Source organism: Symphalangus syndactylus, chromosome 11 (assembly GCF_028878055.3).
Source record: "Symphalangus syndactylus isolate Jambi chromosome 11, NHGRI_mSymSyn1-v2.1_pri, whole genome shotgun sequence".
Classification (NCBI taxonomy): Eukaryota; Metazoa; Chordata; class Mammalia; order Primates; family Hylobatidae; genus Symphalangus; species Symphalangus syndactylus.
Genome location: NC_072433.2, coordinates 24,620,102 through 24,639,908, shown reverse-complemented (window position 1 = coordinate 24,639,908; position 19,807 = coordinate 24,620,102). Strand labels below are relative to the sequence as shown.

General features: G+C 46.3%; 1 protein-coding gene across 2 annotated transcripts in view; it reads left to right on the top strand.

Moving 5' to 3' along the window:
- Positions 1 to 19,807, top strand: part of TANGO6 (transport and golgi organization 6 homolog) — a 263,274-nt gene that overhangs the window by 203,439 nt on the left and 40,028 nt on the right. Inside the window, exon 17 of one of the 2 annotated variants that reach the window (XM_055298415.2) lies at positions 9,466 to 9,579. The exons of the other annotated variant lie outside the window; for it this stretch is intronic. Coding sequence (XP_055154390.1) covers positions 9,466 to 9,579 — 114 coding nt within the window. The remainder of the gene's footprint in view (positions 1 to 9,465; positions 9,580 to 19,807) is intronic. 2 annotated transcript variants of the gene reach the window in all.

The window sequence follows — 19,807 nt, the reverse complement described above, 5'->3', positions numbered from 1 at the left end:
GGAGCTGCTGCTTTGGGGTGTCTTCCTGGCAAACCTCTTGTCCAGTGATCCTGCCCCACTTCTAGAGACCTGGACTGTTTCTACAGAATCAATCCCAGGAATGTTCATGGTCATTAGTAAATTGTGAGCACAACAAGGGCAGAACCCATCTTGATTCACCTTGTCATACCCCCTAGTACCTATCACATAGTGGATGCTAGGTGTTGGCTGATTAATACAATATTGAATGAAGAGCGGAGAAGGATGGTTGGGAAGGCTAGTTCCTACGTGTTTCAATGATAATCATAGCAAGGCTGGGCACGGTGACTCAGACCTGTAATCTCAACACTTTGGGAGGCCAAGGTGAACAGATCACTTGAGGTCAGGAGTTCAAGACCAGCCTGGGCAACATGGTCAAATCCCATCTCTACCAAAAACTACAAAAATTAGCCAGGTGTGGTGGCACACGCTACTCGGGATAAATTTAGTAAGATAAGGGGCCCAAAGGGAGTTTGCTATTGTCTCAGATGGACGGGAAAAGCTTTCCTGACTAGTGACTTTTTTTTTTGATACAGTTTTGCTCTGTCGCCCAGGCTGGAGTGCAGTGGTGTGATCTCGGCTCACTGCAACCTCCACCTCCTGGGTTCACGCAATTCTCTTGCCTCAGCCTCCCAAGTAGCTGGGACTACAGGCGTGTGCCTCCACACCCAGCTAATTTTTTTTGTATTGTTTTAGTAGAGATGGGGTTTTACCATGTTGCCCAGGCTGGTCTCAAACTCCTGAGCTCATGCAACCTGCCCGCCTCAGCCTGCCAAAGTGCTGGGATTACAGGAATGAGTCACTGTGCCCAGCTGAGAAGTGACCTTTGAGCAAAGATATAAGGAAGCAATGGGTTGGTTGATCCAGAAACCTAGGGACGGAACATTCCAGGTGGAGGGAGATGTGAGTGCAGAGGCCCTGCGACAGGTGCAGTTTTCACGTGCTGGAGAACAGTAAGGCCAGTGTGGCTTCAGAGAAGAAGAACAGGAGTTGGCACCAGAAAGGCAGTGGCCAGTCCCAGTGGAGCCTTGTGTGGACTTTGGCTTTCCCTGTGAGTGAGATGGGAAGCCAGGGCAGAAGAATGAAATGATCTAACTTCATTCGTTCATTCATTCATTCTTTCTTTTTTTTTTCGAGACGGAGTCTCGCTCAGTCGCCCAGGCTGGAGTGCAGTGGCGTGATCTTGGCTCACTGCAAGCTTCGCCTCCTGCCTCAGCCTCCCGAGTAGCTGGGAGTACAGACGCCTGCCATCACGCCTGGCTAATTTTTTTGTATTTTTAGTAGAGATGGGGTTTCACTGTGTTAGCCAGGATGGTCTGAATCTCCTGACCTCGTGATCCACCCATCTTGGCCTCCCAAAGTGCTGGGATGTAGGCGTGAGCCACCGTGCCCTGCCTCATTCATTCATTTATTCATTCATTCATTTATGGAGACAGAGCCTCGCTCTGTCGCCCAGGCTGTAGTACGGTGGTGCTATCTCAACTCACTGCAATCTCTGCTTCCTGGGTTCAAGCAATTCTCTTGCCTCAGCCTCTCAAGTAGCTGGGACTACAAGCATGCACCACCATGCCCAGCTAATTTTTTTCTATTTTTAGTAGAGGCAGGGTTTCACCATGTTGCTCAGGCTGGTCTCAAACTCCTGAGTTCAGGCAACCCACCCGCCTCAGCCTCCCAAAGTGCTAGGATTACAGGCATGAGCCACAGTGTCCAGCCGATCTAACTTCTTTTAAAAAGTTACTGTTGGCCGGGTGCGGTGGCTCATGCCTATAATCCCAGCCCTTTGGGAGGCCGAGGCGGGTGGATCACCTGAGGTCAGGAGTTCAAGACCAGCCTAGCCAAGATGGTAAACCCCGTCTCTACTAAAAATACAAAAAATTAGTTGGGCATGGTGGCAGGCACCTGTAATCCCAGCTACTGGGGAGGCTGAGGCAGAGAATTGCTTGAACTCGGAGGCTGAGGTTCCAGTGGGCCAAGATCGCACCACTGCACTCCAGCCTGGGCAACAGAACAAGGCTCCATCTCAAAAAAAAAAAAAAAAAGTTACTGTTGCCAGGCGTGGTGGCTCATGCCTGTAATCTCACCACTTTGGGAGGCCGAGACAGGCAGATCACCTGAGGTCAGGAGTTGGAGACCAGCCTGGTCAACATGGTGAAACCGCATCTCTACTAACAATACAAAAATTAGCCCCATTTGGTGGCAGGCACCCGTAATCCCAGCTACTCGGGAGGCTGAGACAGGAGAATCACTTGAACCCAGGTGGCAGAGGTTGCAGTGAACTGAGATCACACCACTGTACTCCAGCCTGGGCAACAGAGAGAGACTCTGTCTCAAAAATAAGTAAATAAAATAAGAAGTTACTGTGGCTTCTTCTAGGAAAGTTCTTTCAGTGTACCATGAAAGCTCTTGAAGTCTCAGAATTGCTTAGTTCCAGGGTGTGCTAGTAGAGAAGGAACTTGAGCTTTGGGAAACTTGTCTTTGCGAACAGAAGGAATTCTCCTTCGTGAGCATCTGTTATCTGGCAAGTATGCTAGAAGACACAAATAAAGGACCCAATCTCTTCCCTTAAGGAAGTCTCAGTAGCATGTGTGAAACGCAGAGGAGTAAATTGACAGTGGATAGGAGTGACACAATAGAGCCAGCACCAAGCACTGGGGGACCCAGAGCTGGGACCCTGGGTTAACTTGTCAGGGCATCAAGAAGGTTATGTTGATCAAGTGTTAGCCAAGCAGAGGAAGAGGAGAAGCATAATCTGTTTTGAGATAAAATTGAACAGCTTCCTTTCTGAGAAATCACCAAACTGGAGGATGACGCCAGTGTGGCGGGAGGTCCTGGAGGCCCTGGAGACCCTAAATGGAAAACTGCCATGGCTTCCTCAGAGGCTTTGGTAGAAGCATGCAGGACTGGGCTCATGGCCATGGTCAAGGCTAGAGTTGAGGCTATGGAACTCACAGAGGCATGACTGAGGCCAAGGAGTGGATACCCATCACCAAGCTGGGCCTTCTGGTCAAGGACATGAAGATCAAGTCCCTGGAGACCTATGTCTTCTCCCTGCCCATCGAGGAGTGTGATATCATTGGCCTTTTGCAGGGGGCATCTCTCATGGGTGAGGTTTTGAAGATTATGCTTGTGTAGAAACAGACCCACACTGGCCAGCGCACCAGATTCACGGCATTTGTTACTGTTAGGGACTATGATAGCTACATCGTTCTAGGTGTTAAGTGCTTCAAGGAGGTTACTACTGCCATCCAAGGGACCATCATCCTGGCCAAGCTTTCCATTGTCCCTATGTGAAGAGGTTACTGGAGGAACAAGGTCAGCAAGTCCTACACCACCCCCTGTATGGTGACAGGCTGCTGTAGCTCTGGGATAGTACACCTTATCCCTGCCCCCAGGGACAATGGCATCATCTTGACTCCTGTGCCCAAGATGCTGCTGCTGATGGCTGGTATTGACAACTGCTACACCTCAGCCAGGGGCTGCACTGCCACCTTGGACAACTTCACCAAGGCCACCTTTGATGCCATCTCCAGGACCTATAGCTGCCTGACCCCCAACCTCTGGAAAGAGACTATTCACCAAGCCTCCCTGTCAGGAATGCACTGACCATCTCATCAAGACCCACACCAGAGCCTCCATGCAGAGGACCCAGGCTCCAGCTGTGGTTACAGCATAAGCTTTCATACAAGAATAATAAAGTGAATTACACCTATTAAAAATAATAAGCAGAAGAAAATGAAATTGAACAAACCAGCCACCGTAGTCCCTTCTAACGTGATGTGGTCTGGGGGCATCAGTGCCCTTCCTCTCTGGCTATAGCTCTTTGGCAGCTGAAGAAAGTTATCCTAACTATTGGGTAATCCAGATTTGGGCACTGTCTGCTATGATGATGCCAGCTGGTCGGGAAGGAATATAAAGTATAGGCTCAACCCTTCCACAGTCACTGTACTAGGAATTCAGGTTTTTCCTCTCTGTTGATGTCAAGAATTAACCTGTAGATAACATTTTTTTTTTCAATTTCTCCTTGTTCTTGTCAAAGTTTGTGTCGCTTAAAACCAAATCTTGATAGGTTCTTCATCTTTATCACTCTCTATGAGAAGTAAATATGATTTAAGTGAACCACAGTGAGAGGCCTGTCCTCACTACAGCAAATAAGATGTGTCCCAGGTGACAAGTCCAGTCTCCTTTTAACATGGTGCCCAGAATTCCACGTACCTGAGCTTTGGGGGCTGATATAAAGCCACTGCCTCTGATCCCATGGAATGACCTGAATTTATTACCAGTTTTGCCACAATCAGTGCAGTTGGAGGATACGTAGACCCCTGAGATGAGGCCTGAGATAGATGTTCTGGGAAACCCCAAGGAAGCTAAAGTATCTGCCATGGTTTCTTTCATGGCAGGTTGAGTAAGCCAAGCTCCTGAGAATGACTGGTCACACTGTCTTTGCTGTTAAGGTTTCCTGGTTTATAGATGGCAAAGTTGCAGACAAGTTAGCAAACCAACTGAATTTTAATAAAGGAAGCTTTAGGAAAATGGATGAAGATGCAGTTGGAAAATTAAAGTCATGCTTCCTTGATACATATCTCAATTCTGGCAACTTCTCACTTGGAATTTTCCAAAGTCAGTTTTTGGTAATCTTGCCATTTGTATTATCTTTATTTATATAGTTCTGGTTATGCTTGGTGTGTGCCAGCTGTTTTGGGAGTGATGTTTTTCCTTATTTCTCTTGGCTCTTATTAAGTGTTAAATTGCTGAAACTGACCTTTAATGCTTCCAAAGCAATCAGCATCTTTCTCTCTGGATGGCTTTCAGAAGTGGACACAATTTACTGATTTAGCCAGTGAAGAGAAAGCTTTCCATAGTATGGTTTACTCAGAGCAGGTGACAAAAGGATGAATTTCTGGCTGGGCACAGTGGCTCACGCCTGTAATCCCAACACTTTAGGAGGCCAAGGTGGGCAATCATTTGAGGTCAGGAGTTTGAGGCTAGCCTGGCCAGCATGGCAAAACCCTCTCTCTACTAAAAATACAAAAATTAGCCAGGTGTGGTGGCAGGCACATGTAGCTACTCAGGAGGCTGAGACAAGAATCACTTGAACCCAGGAGGCAAAGGTTGCAGTAAGCTGCGAGCACGCCACTGTACTCCAGCCTGGGCTACAGACCAAGACTCTGCCTCAAAAAAAAAAAAAGGATTGGATTTCTGCCCTCTGAGAGGACTTAGAGAATAGAAATAATACACCAATTCGTAAATTAGTAAAGACCTTACATCATCTATCTATTTCACCAAGGTTTTTAGAGGTAGAACTCAGTGTTCATTATGTCGTTGGGGTTGGAGGTGAGAGACTAGCCATGAAGCGACTTTTCCAGCCTGGATACATAGAAGAGAGTGGCCTACATCCTCCCCACTTCTAGTGTTGGACAAGGGGTCTGTCCCACTGGTCTGCTGGAGAGCAGCATTACAAGCTGGTTATGGGTGCTTGACCTGAACTGAAGGCTGTTCTTATCTTTAGATGATATCCGTAAGACCATATTAAAATTCTGATCCTCAAAAAGCATTTTGCGTGACAGACCATTATACATTTCACATGATTTGGTCCTGGTGACAGAGGGGTTGAGGAAGTTTCCCAAATGCTTTTCTGTTCTCGGGTCTTTTCCTGATTGTCCTGGATGGCTGACTGCAGATGGGTTTGGTAGAGTCTGGCGCATAAGTCACTAACAGCCCATAGCAAACAGGAGGCTATTTCAGCTGATTTCAGCAAGGCTTGTCATAACTAGCTCCTGTCTCAGTCATACCTTCAAGGTAGCACGGGGATTCAAGAATTGGCCTTGACCGGGGTGCAGTGGTTCATGCCTGGAATCCCAGCACTTTGGGAAACTGAGGCAGGCAAATCACTTGAGTCCAGGAGTTTGAGACCAACCTGGGCAACATAGCAAAACTCCATCTCTACAAAAACTACACAAATTAGCTGTGCGTAGTGGTACACGCCTGTAGTCCCAGCTACTCAGGAGGCTGAGGTGGGAGGAGCGCCAGAGCCTGGGAGGTCAAGGCTGCAGTGAGCTGAGATCATGCCACTGCATTCCAGCCTGGGTGACACAGTGAGACCTTGTCTCAAAAAAAAAAAAAAAAGAAGAAGAAGAAGAAGAAGGCTGGGCATGGTGGTGCATGCCTATAGTCCTAGCTACTAGGGAGGCTGAGGTGGGAGGATTGCTTGAACCCTGGAAGCAGAGGTTGCTGTGAGCTGAGATCGTGCTACTACACTCCAGCCTGGGCGACAGAGTGAGATTCCATCTCAAAAAAAAAAAGGATTGCCCTTGAAGGGCAAGCCCTTTTCCGGGCAGGATGCTTCTGCCTGGACATCCCAACTGTGGGATTAATGCCCAAATGCCCAACTGTGAGAGCCGGCCTTACATTGAGAGCTGAGGCAGAAGCATGACCCGCTCAGCAAAGAGAGGCAGAACAGAGGTGACAAAGGCAGACACCAACATGGTTCTAGGCCAGGGAGCCTTGGTCTGCCAAACGTGGAAGCAGGGGCCCAAAGCTAAATGTAGAGGAGAGCAAACACAATGCCTAAGACCCTCTGCTCGGTCCATGGCCTTAGGCTGGCTTCCATAATTTAGCCATCAGACCAAATAAATTTTACTTCCCTGTGTCAAGAGGGACTCAGACCTAGCTCTAACTTGTTTCTCTGGTTTCAGCTCTTACCTTGTAAATACTAAGTGGAGGTAGCTATTATATTGTTGCCTGTTTGGAGGTTGCCCAAGGAATTCCTCTTAGGACTGAATTGCTTCTACTGTTAATGCCAGAGGCATGGAAGCCACTGCTGGCCTTAGGGTCGGGGGTCCCAGGTCAAAGGCAGAACAGCTTGCTGGGTCTTACTGAAAACAGCCCCCAAAGGGTTGGACTCCTCTGGGATTTTCCTTCACTTGCAAGCTGCATGTTTGTCTGATAGATGCACAACTTGATTAAATGCCCGTGCATCACAGACGCAATTATACTTAAGAACGAGCTAGTTCTTCTAATCTCTCTGCCATCACTGATTAATTAGATACTTTGAACTATGCCCAATTGTTTGAAAGCTGTGAAAAATACAACCTGTGTAGTTAAAATTTCTGCACAAGCCTATTTCCTCACTTGTTCTCATATTCACCATTCTTTAAACATGATTTGTATTCGCACGTGTTTCTAAACACAGACTGGCTATTTTCCTATCATAATTAGATATCCTTCCACTCACTGGCCAAGAAATATATTCACACAGTAAGTCCAATAACAAAAGTATGTGAGAGGCCAGGCGCGGTGGCTCACGTCTGTAATCCCAGCACTTTGGGAGGCCAAGGCAGGCAGATCACTTGAGGTCAGGAGTTCGAGACCAGCCTGGCCAACATGGTGAAACCCTGCCTCTACCAAAAAATACAAAAAATTAACCGGGCATGGTGACATGCGCCTGTAGTCCTACCCACTCAGGAGACTGAGGCACCAGAATCACTTGAACCCAGGAGGCAGAGGTTGCAGTGAGCCAAGATTGTACCACTGTACTCCAGCCTGGGTGACAGAGCAAGACCCTGTCTCAAAAAAAAAAAAAGTATATGAGAGACCAGTTGAATAAGTTAGACATACCTTCAGATTGTTGCTGCCATTGGTCACACTTTCAAAAATTTTTTTTTCTCTTTTTAAATCTTACATGAATGCCTCAGAAAGGTTTGTTGTCATTCTTGTTAATTGTATCTCTTCGTTGAGATTTTAAAACATTTTTCTGCCTACCAGGAGCCAGGCAGGGGTACAGTGGCTGTTACATTCAACTGTTTGATTTTATGACATAATTAACTATATATGAGTTTTGCAAGTAATTTCCAGTCTTTCTTTCCTGTGATAGTATGGTCTTTTAAAGTAATTGAGCACTGGCCAGGCACAGTAACTCATGCCTGTAATCCCAGCACTTTGGGAGGCCGAGGCGGGCAGGTCACCTGAAGTCAGGAGTTCGAGACCAACCTGGCCAACATAGCGAAACTCCATCTCTACTAAAAATACAAAAATTTAGGTGGGCCGGGCACAGTGGCTCACGCCTGTAATCCCAGCACTTTGGGAGGCCGAGGTGGGCAGATCACGAGGTCAGGAGATTGAGACCATCCTGGCTAACATGGTGAAACCCCGTCTCTACTAAAAATACAAAAAATTAGCCAGGTGTGGTGGCAGGCGCCTGTAGTCCCAGCTACTCGGGAGGTTGAGGCAGGAGAATGGCGTGAACCCGGGAGGCGGAGCTTGCAGTAAGCCCAGATCGCGCCACTGCTCTCCAGCCTGGGCGACAGAGTGAGACTCTGTCTCAAAAAAAAAAAAAAAAAATTAGGCATGGTTGTGTGCATCTGTAGTCCCAGCTACTCAGGAGAATCACTTGAACCTAGGAGGCAGAGGTTGCAGTGAGCTGACATTGCACCACTGCACTCCAGCCTGGGTGACAGAGCGAGACTCTGTCTCAAAAAAAAAAAAAAAAAGTAACTGAGCACAGGCTGGACACGGTGGCTCACACCTGTAATCCTAGCACCTTGGGAGGCCAAGGCAGGAGGATTGCATAAGCCCAGGAGTTCAAGACCAGCTGGGCAACATGGTAAAACCTCATCTCTACAAAAAATAATCAACTTAGCCAGGCATGGTGGCGCACACCTGTAGTCTTAGCTACTTGGGAGGCTGAGGTGGGAGGGTCACTTGCGCCCAGGAGGTCAAGGCTGCAATGAGCCCTGATTGCAACACTGCACTCCAGCCTGGGTGACAGAGTGAGACCCTGTCTCAAACAAAACAAAACAGAAAAAATACATAAAGTAATTGAGCACAGAAAGACCTATTCCATATTCAGGAAGTCTCTGAAAGTGACCCCTGCTGACTCACATCGGGTGTACGCTACATTTGTAGGACTCGAATATCTGGACATGCTGAAGAAGATTAGTTAGAATATTTCTGTAATTCTTTATCCCTGGGCTGAAACTTTCATCAATGGTACATTCACGTTCATGCCAGGCTGTGAACTCTGAAGTCTCCTTAACTAAATCCCCATGATCCTCAGTCTCTAGAAACAGCTATGGTTTGGACCATCTTTTTTCCTTTGATTTGATGTTCTTAAAGGGGGACAATTAACAGTTCTTCTCACTTTTGTGGAAATATTAGCATTTGACCTTACCTTTTAAAAAATACATATAATATACAGTACACATATTCCTTTCCACTCTAATCTTGTTCTTGAATTCCAAACCAGATTTTGTCCTCTACCAGAAAAGCCAGACTGCATCAAGATCTCTCCCACTAGATCTCACCCTCTTTGTTGAGGATTAAGCAACTATCCAGCCCTCTCTAAGCCAGATTGCTCTTGATGAATGTGTAGTAAGTGGAATACAGTTGAAAGGTTATAGGTAATTATGCAACTCTGATTCTTATCAACTTCATCTTCCTTCATCCTCCTAGGTAACAGCTTGCCTGATAGCTGTGGCCAAAACAGACGGTGAAGTTCAAGTACGCAGAGCTGCCATACATGTGGTCGTGCTGCTGCTTCAGGGACTCAGCCAGAAAGCTACTGAGGTCAGTCAGTCTCTCGCCCTTTGCAATTTCTCCACCTCTTTTATTTGTCTATTTCTCCATCTTCCTTTTACCAGGGAAGGCCTCAGACCTCTTCCCTCGATGGATTCATCCAAATGAATCCATCAACAGGGATTTTGTAGCAGGAAAATGACCTTGTTTGTATCTTCAGTGTATGTCTCTATTACCTCAGTAACATATTGGCCAAACTATATACTAAGAATAACCAGAGCACAAGGTTATAGATTAAGGCCCTGAATCCTGGCATTGTCCTCATTGTTCCAAGGTAAGCTAGACAGAACACACTCACCCTGCCTCTGCAGCCTGAACTTCAGTGACTTGCCTTTCTGACTCATTTAATTGTTCATGCTGAATTACTAAAGGGCCTCATTGAAGATGTTTCCTTTCTAGCTGAGTTCAATCCATGACATGTTAGGTGCTGCATAAATTAAATTTTCTTCCTCCTTCAAGTGGGTTTGGCTGGATTTCTCCCCAGCGTATGGCCAATACAGGAAGAAAGTATATATTTACATATATATATATATATATATATATATATATATATATATAACCATACACATATGGTTGGCTGGGCGCGGTGGCTCACGCCTGTAATCCCAGCACTTTGGGAGGCCGAGGCGGGCAGATCACGAGGTCAGGAGAGCGAGACCATCCTGGCTAACACGGTGAAACCCCGTCTCTCCTAAAAATACAAAAAATTAGCTGGGCATGGCGGCAAGCACCTGTAGTCCCAGCTGATGGGGAGGCTGAGGCAGGAGAATGGCCTGAACCCGGGGGGCGGAGCTTGCAGTGAGCTGAGATCGTGCCACTGCACTCCACCCTGGGCAACAGAGCGAGACTCCATCTCAAAAAAAAAAAAAATATATATATATATATATATATATATAAAGCCATATGTGTGCTGAGAATGAGTGACCTCTAAATTAATTTTCTTCTTGATTTTAATGGAAACACATTCCCAGTTGACTTCCTATGGAAAATTTGCATTAATAATTTACCACTCAGTATCCACAGTGCTCATCTGTGGCTAACACATCGGTATTTAACCAAGTGTCAGTGAAGCCATTATAAAAGTGATTGTTTTAGGCCAGGCTCGGTGGCTCACACCTGTAATCCCAGCACTTTGGGAGGCCGAGGCAGGTGAATCACCTGAGGTCAGGAGTTTGAGACCAGCCTGACCAACATGGAGAAACCCCACCTCTACTAAAAATACAAAATTAGCCAGGTGTGGTGGCACATGCCTGTAATCCCAGCTACTCGGGAGGCTGAGACAGTAGAATTGCTTGAATCCGGGAGGCAGAGGTTGCAGTGAGCCGAGATCTCGCCATTGCACTCCAGCCTGGGCAACAAGAGTGAAACTCTGTCTCAAAAAAAAAAAAAAAGTGATTGTTTTATCACACACACACACATGGGCTTTATTCATCCTAGAATGTTACCTACCATATGGAATTTCTGATGCCATTTTTGTCCAGGCGTGGACTCAGTAGTTATCCCGTTCCTTTCCTACACAGCCACCTTTTCTCTTTACTTAGCGACTTGCTGTTGTTGCAGCTCACTAGCGAGGCCATTGGATTTCCCAGTGCTTTGGGAATAGTGCTTTACCCTCAGCTGCATTTCTCCCCTTTCTCCTCCACCTTGTGTAGGTTAAGGTTTGGATTGAATGAACTTATCTGCTATGAGCGTGTTCAACTACAAATTAGAAAAACTTCAACTACAATGTCCTAAACAAATAAGGATTTTTCTCACATCACAAGAAATATGTAAGTAGGTGGTGTCTGTTTAGCAGCTCAGTATCAACAGGACCAACATTTCTATAATCTTTGTGGCCTTTGCCTCATGGCTACAAGATAGCTGCTGCAGCTCTGGCCATTGTGAATGATTTAAATGAGAAAGAAGATAAGAGAAGGACAGCCCTTGGTGCTTTTGTTTCTTATTTTGGGGAACTAGGACAGTTTCCCAGAACCCCCCAGGAGAATTCCTATCTTGTTGGCCAGAACTGTGTCACACAATTGTTTCTAGCTGCAAAGGAGCCTGACAATGTATTTAGTTGGCACATTGCTACTCTGAATGAAATTGAATTTTAGTCAGCAAGGAAGATGGCAGGAAATGGGTATTAGGCTGGCAACTAATAGTGACACAGAGGAATATGGGGAAGATCTGGCTGACTCATAAAAACTTCTGTAGCCAGGCACGGTGGCTTATGCCTGTAATCCCAGGACTTTGGGAGGCTGAGGCGGGTGGATCACCTGGGGTCAGGAGTTTGAGATCAGCCTGGCCAACATGGTGAAACCCCATCTCTACTGAAAGTACAAAAATTAGCCAGACGTGGTGGCAGGCACCTGTAATCCAGGCTACTCGGGAGGCTGAAGCAGGAGAATCACTTGAACCTGGGAGGCAGAGGTTGTAGTGATCCAGGATTGCACCACTGTACTCCAGCCTGGGTGACAGAGTGAGTCTCCTTCTCAAAAAACAAACAAACAAAAAACTTCTATAGGGACAGACTTGCTCATTAACTTGGAGCACTCACCTGGAAGGATGGAGGCTCCAGGGTTTTACTTAGGACCTTGATGGGGATGGGGGACATATAGATCATAGCTCAGTAATTCATATAATTAAATAAATTGCTATAGGGACAATAACACACATTGCTCTTATTGAGAATCCACTGTATGAGAGGGAGTTAAGAAGAATCAGTGTTTTTCATCCATTGTTAAGATCTACAAAACTCTTGGCGGAGATGTTGTTAAGTAAGTTTTTAACAGTAGGGGAATGGAGGGGTATACAGGGACTTTGTACTATCTTTGCAACTTTTGTGTAAATCTAAAATTATTTCAAAGCAAAAATGTATTTGAAAATACAAGTTGGTCGGGTGCAGTGGCTCACCACCTGTAATCCCAGCACTTTGGGAGGCTGAGGTGGGTGGATCACTTGAGCCCAAGAGTTCGAGATAAGCCTGGCCTACCTGGCAAAACTCTGTCTCTACTAAAAATACAAAAAAGTAGCCAGGTGTGGTGGCATCTGCCTGTAATCCTAGCTAGTCGGGAGGCTGAAGCAGGAGAATCACTTGAACTGGGGAGACGGAGGTTGCAGTGAGCCAAGATCGCGCCATTGCACTTCAGTCTGGGCAACAGAGAGAGACTCTGTAAGTGCATACACCCTTACTGAGTGAGAGAGTGAAAGTGAGAGCGAGCGAGAGACAGAGCAAGTGTGTGTGTGTGTGGGGGTGTGTGTGTGTAGCAGAGGAAAATGTCTGGTTAGCAAAGTCAGAGAAGAAATAGAAACCCTATCCAGATTTCTCACATCTGTGTGTAGCCAATGAAACCAACACTGCTTGTCTCACCAGTACTAAAATAATTTGTGACCATGGAAGATTTTTGTCACTTTCAAACCCATGTGAATGAAAAACCTCCGCCTGTTCTCCAAACCGTCTCTAGTCTGCACTCACTGAAATTCATAAGTTGTGCTTAGTGAATAAAGAAAAGGAAATGGGAAGGGATAAACAGATGATTCCTCTTCCTGGTACATCCTTGAGACCAGGTGTGTTAAATCTTGTAATCGTAGGTGTGATTATAATCAGGGGCACTTTAATGAGAAGCGGAGATAACCACAAAGCTTTCAATCTGGAATTTCTCTTTATGGCTCTGTTATGCCCCCAGGAACAGCTGAAGTGAAAATGCCACACTGTTGATGAAGTTCTATGTTTTTCCCCCTTCTAATCACCGTCTCTCAAGCTATAGAGTGCCAAAAGATAATACCAGGTTTCAGTGAATTCTCTGTTGCTTGTGGATGCGTCAGCCAAGGGCCTCTGTGGTTGTGGCAGCTGGAAAAGGAGGTAGGGGTTCAGGAGATAGCATGGGATCAGAGTGGTGAAACATCAACGCCCCTAACTCAGGAGGCAGTTTTTACCTCTTTCCCATTTGAACGTAGCCAGAGTTTTGTGCAGTCAACACAATATCCACATTGGAGGGAAATACTGCATTCACTTTCTTTTTTGAGACAGTCTCACTCTGGTGCCCAGGCTGGAGTGCAGTGGCATGATCTCGGCTCAATGCAACCTCCACCTCCCAGGTTCAAGCAATTCTCATGCTTCAGCCTCCCGAGTAGCTGGGATTACAGATTTGCACCATCAGGCTCGGCTAATTTTTATATTTGTAGTAGAGACAGGGTTTCACAATCTTGGCCAAGTTGGTCTCGAACTCCTGACCTCAACTGAGCCACTGTGCATGGCCCTGCATTCACTTTGTTACTGAAAAACTTATTTTTGCCGGGTGCAGTGACTCACGCCTGTAATCCCAGCACTTTGGTGGGCTACCTGAAATCCCTGGAGAGGGATTAGAAGCAGGTCAGTTCTGATAGCGAGTTCATGCTTAGAGGAGAGGTGATGCACACGATGAGTTCCATTTGCTTGTTTTAACCTAGGGACAAGTATACTTGGCAAGGCATGCAATATAGTAGGGGCACTGGCAGAGAGATCACAGCTTTTCGGGCCTGTGGAACCAGGAGATTGAGTCTGGGGAAACCACAGCTGCAGGAGGAAGAGAGGCAATTTGGAAGGGAAAGATCCAAACAGAAGATTCCACAATTCTCTCTGCCTACTTTTTAGGCTAACCCCTGAACCAAGCAAGGTAGTTGCCTGCTTCAAAAACAAAAACAAAGGAGGGTGTGTTGGCACATGCCCATAGTCTCAGCTACTTAAGAGGCTGAGGCACGAGATTGCTTGAGCTCAGGAGTTCAAGACTAGCCTGGGCTACATAAGCAAGACCTCATCTGAAAAAGAAAAAAAAAAATTTAAAAAGGCTGGGCGCAGTGCCTCACGCCTGTAATCCCAGCACTTTGTTTGGGAGGCCAAGGCGGGCAAATCACCTGAGGTCAGGAGTTCGACACCAGCCTGACCAACATAGTGAAACCCTGTCTCTACTAAAAATACAAAAGAATTAGCTGGATGTGGTGGCACACTTGTAATCCCAGTTCGGGAGGCTAAAACAGGAGAATTGTTTGAACCCGGGAGGCAGAGGTTGCAGTGAGCTGAGACTGTGCCACTGCACTCCAGCCTGGGCGACAGAGTGAGACTCTGTCTCAAAAAAAAAAAAAAAAAAGCTAGGCGCAGTGACTCACCCCTGTAATCCCAGCACTTTGGGAGGCCAAGGCAGGCGGATCACGAGATCAGAAGATCGAGACCATCCTGGCTAACACAGTGAAACCTCGTCTCTACTAAAAATACAAAAAATTAGCCAGGTGTAGTGGCGGGTGTCTGTAGTCCTAGCTACTCGGGAGGCTGAGGCAGGAGAATGGCGTGAACCTGGGAGGCAGAGCTTGCAGTGAGCCAAGATCAAGCCACTGTACTCCAGCCTGGGTGACTGAGCGAGACTCCATCTCAAAAAAAAAAAAAAATAGGCTGGATGCAGTGGCTCATGCCTGTAATCCCAGTGCTTTGGGAGGCCAAGGTGGGCGGATCACGAGTTCAGGAGTTTGAGACCAGCCTGGCCAACATAGTGAAACCCCATCTCTACTAAAAATACAAAAAATTAGCTGGGCGTGGTGGCAGGCACCTATAATCCCAGCTACTCAGAAGGCTGAGGCAGGAGAATCGCTTGAACCTGGGAGGCAGAGGTTGCAGTGAGCTGAGACCGTGCCACTGCACTCCAGCCTGGGCAACAGAGCAAGACTCCATCTCAAAAGAAAAATAAACATAAAAATAAACAAAAAATTAAATTAGGCCGGGCACAGTGGCTCACGCTTGTAATCCCAGCACTTTGGGAGGCTGAGGCAGGTAGATCACGAGGTCAGGAGTTCAAGACCAGCCTGGCCAACATAGTGAAACCCTGTCTCTACTAAAAACGCAAAAATTAGCTGGGCGTGGTATCACATACCTGTAATCCCAGCTACTCAGGAGGCTGAGGCAGGAGAATTGCTTGAACCTGAGAGGCAGAGGTTACAGTGAGCCGAGATCATGCCACTGCACTCCAGCCTGGGTGATAGAGCGAGACTCTATCTCAAAACAAAACAACAAAAAAATTAAAATTAAAGAAAAAACCAATAGACCACTCATTGCAGAACAGGATTCAGAGTCAAAATAATTTAACATTCATAATGTCCAGGATACAACTCATGTATACAACCCAATTTAAATTACTCAATATATGAAAAACCAGGAAAATGGAACATGTTCCCTAGAGAGAAGAAAATCAACTAAGACCAAACTCAAGGTAATCCTGATGTTAGAATTATCAGAAAACTATTTTTTTTTTTTTTTTTTTTTGAGATGGAGTTTTGCTCGTTGCCCAGGCTGGAGTGCAGTGGTGCGATCTTGGCTCACTGCAACATCTGCCTCCCAGTTCAAGCGATTCTCCCACCTTAGCCTCCCTAGTAGCTAGGATTACAGGTATGTGCCACCACAGCTGGCTAATTTTGTATTTTTAGTAGACAGGGTTTCACCATGTTGGTCAGGCTGGTCTCAAACTACCGACCTCAGGTGATCTGCCCGCCTCGGCCTCCTTGCCAAAGTGCTGGGATTACAGGCATGAGCCACCGCACCCGGCCAGAAAAGGATTTTAAAGCAAATATTATAATTATCCTCAATGAAGTAGAGGAGAAATATTTCTGCAAAGATGGGAAATCTCAGAAAAGAAATAGAAATGATTTTAAAAGGGCCAAATGGAAGTCCTAGAACTAAAAACTACAACTACAATGACTTAAAAAAAAATCACTAAATGGAATTAAGCAAGAAAAGAATAAGTGAATTGAAAGAGCACTAGAAAAAAATGATTTAAAAAATGAGTGATTTTAGGCCAGGCATAGTGGCTCACGCCTGTAATCCCAGCACTTTGTTTGGGAGGCTGAGGTGGGTGGATCACCTGAGGTCGGGAGTTTGAGACCAGCCTGACCAACATGGTGAAACCCTGTCTCTACTAAAAATACAAAGATTAGCTGGGCGTGGTGGTGTGTGCCTATAATCCCAGCTTCTTAAGAGGTAGGAGAATCACTTGAACCCAGGAGGCGGAGGTTGCAGTGAGCAGGGATTGTGCAACTGCACTCCAGCCTGGGCAACAGAGTGAGACTCTGTCTCAAAAAAAAGAGTGATTTTGGCCGGGCGCGGTGGCTCACGCTTGTAATCCCAGCACTTTGAGAGGCCGAGGCGGGCGGATCACGAGGTCAGGAGATCGAGACCACGGTGAAACCCCGTCTCTACTAAAAATACAAAAAAATTAGCCGGGCGTGGTGGCGGGCGCCTGTAGTCCCAGCTACTCGGAGAGGCTGAGGCAGGAGAATGGCGTGAACCCAGGAGGCGGAGCTTGCAGTGAGCCGAGATTGTGCCACTGCACTCCAGCCTGGGCGACAGAGCAAGACTCCGTCTCAAAAAAAAAAAAAAAAAAAAAAAAAAAGAGTGATTTTAGGCTGTGCGCGGTGGCTCACAACTATAATCCCAGCACTTTGGGAGGCCAAGGTGGATGGATCTGACCTGAGGTCAGAAGTTCGAGACCAGCCTGGCCAACATGGCAAAACCCTATCTCTACTAAAAATACAAAAATTAGCCAGGCATGGTGGTGGTCGCCTGTAGTCCTAGCTCCTCGGGAGGCTGAGGCTAGAGAATCACTTGAACCTGGGAGGCAGAAGTTGCAGTGAGCCAAGATCGCACCATTGCACTCCAGCTTGGGTCCGTCTCAAAGAAAAAAAAAAAAAAGGTGAGTGATTTGGTGTGACCAGAGGCTCTCAGGACCCTAATCTTACATTTCCCCTAGGAGCAGTGGTTCAATATCTGCTAATGCAGCACTCACAGCAACTTTATAAAACATAACTACCACAAATAATGAGAATTGAATATATATACAATTGGAAAAAAAAGTTGATCTTAAAAAAATGAGTGATTGGGGGTTGATTTATCAAGGTAACTACTGCTGCAGCCCTCTACATAGTTTATTGAAAGTTAACTTTTTAGAAGAACTATGAAATATTTGAGAACTTTGCACATGGATTTATAGTGGCTAATATAATATATAGCCACAATATAAAATGGCAGCATTTTATATTGAAACTCTTTCCCTTGCTTTTTAGTATTAAAAGATAATTCCCAGAGCAGCTTTTCTTCCTTGTAATCCCTAATTTTAAATGACAAAAGAATAATCTATTCTCTACTCTGTCTAGTGGGAGATCAGTATTCAGCTTTAGAATTAATTCCTTCAAAATGATAAAAAGTCTTAACATCAGGTTGTTTCTTCAAAAATAAGCCAAGCCTGGAAGCATCTTTAGGGGAAGAGTTTGGGAGTTTGTTTTTTTTTTCTTTTTATGAGACAGAGTCTTGCTGTGTCGCCCAGGCTGGAGCACAGTGGCGCAATATCAGCTCACTGCTGCCTCTTCCTCCTGGGTTCAAGCGATTCTTGTGCCTCAGCCTCTTGACTAGCTGGGATTACAGGCGCACGCCACCATGCGCAGCTAATTTTTTGTATTTTTTTTTTTTGTAGAGATGGCGTTTCGCCATGTTGGCCAGGCTGGTCTCAAACTCCTGACCTCAAACAATTTGCCCATCTCTACCTTTCAAAGTGCCAAGATTACAGGTGTGAACCACTGTGCCCTGCCAGGATTAATTTTTTTTTTTTTTTTTTTTTTTTTTTTTTTGAGACGGAGTCTTGCTCTGTCACCCAGGCTGGAGTGCAGTGGCGCGATCTCGGCTCACTGCAAGCTCCGCCTCCCGGGTTCACGCCATTCTCCTGCCTCAGCCTCTCCGAGTAGCTGGGACTACAGGCGCCCGCCACCACGCCCGGCTAATTTTTTGTATTTTTGGTAGAGACGGGGTTTCACCGTGGTCTCGATCTCCTGACCTCGTGATCCGCCCGCCTCGGCCTCCCAAAGTGCTGGGATTACAAGCGTGAGCCACCGCGCCCAGCCCTAATTTTTTTTTAAGAGATGGATGTCTTGTTCTGTCGCCTAGGCTAGAGTGCAGTGGCATGATCAGAGTTCACTGCAGCCTGAAACTCCTAGGCTCAAGCAATCCTCCTGCCTTAGCCTCCCAGGGATTAATTATTAATTGATGGCTGTTTTAAGTTCTGAGGAAAACTCAGGCCTCCACGCAGGAATGATTTTTAATCACGTGAGCTCGGTATTGGACTCTGATGGCTGAAACCTCTTCCTAATAAGGTTATTTATGAATGGTGGGTTCACCATTAATACTGGAGATTACTCTCCTACTTCTCTGTGAGAGAGAAGGCAAACCCTGGCTAAAGAAAATAAATGGTTTGTATATGATGCTCTGCTTTTTGAATTACAAGAGTTAACTCCTAGAGATTTCAGGGGCTTACTTGTCTCAGGATTTGAGTCAGGGTCCTGAGAGAGCAGGGCCAAAAGGGTGTCGGAAAAGGAGCAGTACTAGGCTGGGGACAGACCCAAGCTGAGAGAAGTTGATGAACAGCAGAAAGTCAAAGCCAGGCCCAGCAGATGGGACCAGCCTTCTGCAAGGCTGCTGCTGCTGACCCGAAAGAGGTAAAATGAGTGTGCTCTCTTCATCAATAGCACCAGAGCCCCCTCTTCCCCTTACCTTGTATTTCTTGTCACAGTTTCTTTTTTTTTTTTTTTTTGAGACGGAGTCTCGCTCTGTCGCCCAGGCTGGAGTGCAGTGGCGCAATCTCGGCTCACTGCAAGCTCCCCCTCCCGGGTTCACGCCATTCTCCTGCCTCAGCCTCTCCGAGTAGCTGGGACTACAGGCGCCCGCCACCACGCCCGGCTAATTTTTTCTATTTTTTAGTAGAGACGGGGTTTCACCATGGTCTCGATCTCCTAACCTCATGATCCGCCCGCCTTGGCCTCCCAAAGTGCTGGGATTACAAGCGTGAGCCACCGCGCCCGGCCCACAGTTTCTTAAATTGAGATATAATTTATATAGCATAAAATTCACCCTTTCAAAGTATATAATTCTGCATTTTTAGCATATTCATAAAGTTGTGCAACTATCAATATCTAATTCCACAACATTTTCATTGCCCCCCAAAAGAAACTCCATACTCCACTCCCCAATTCTCCTCTCCCCCGTTCTCCTCTCCCCCAAGCCCTTAGCAATCACTAATCTACTTTCTCACTATGAATTTGCCTATTCTCGGCCGGGCGCGGTGGCTCACGCTTGTAATCCCAGCACTTTGGGAGGCCGAGGCGGGCGGATCACGAGGTCAGGAGATCGAGACCATGGTGAAACCCTGTCTCTACTAAATGTATAAAAAAAAAT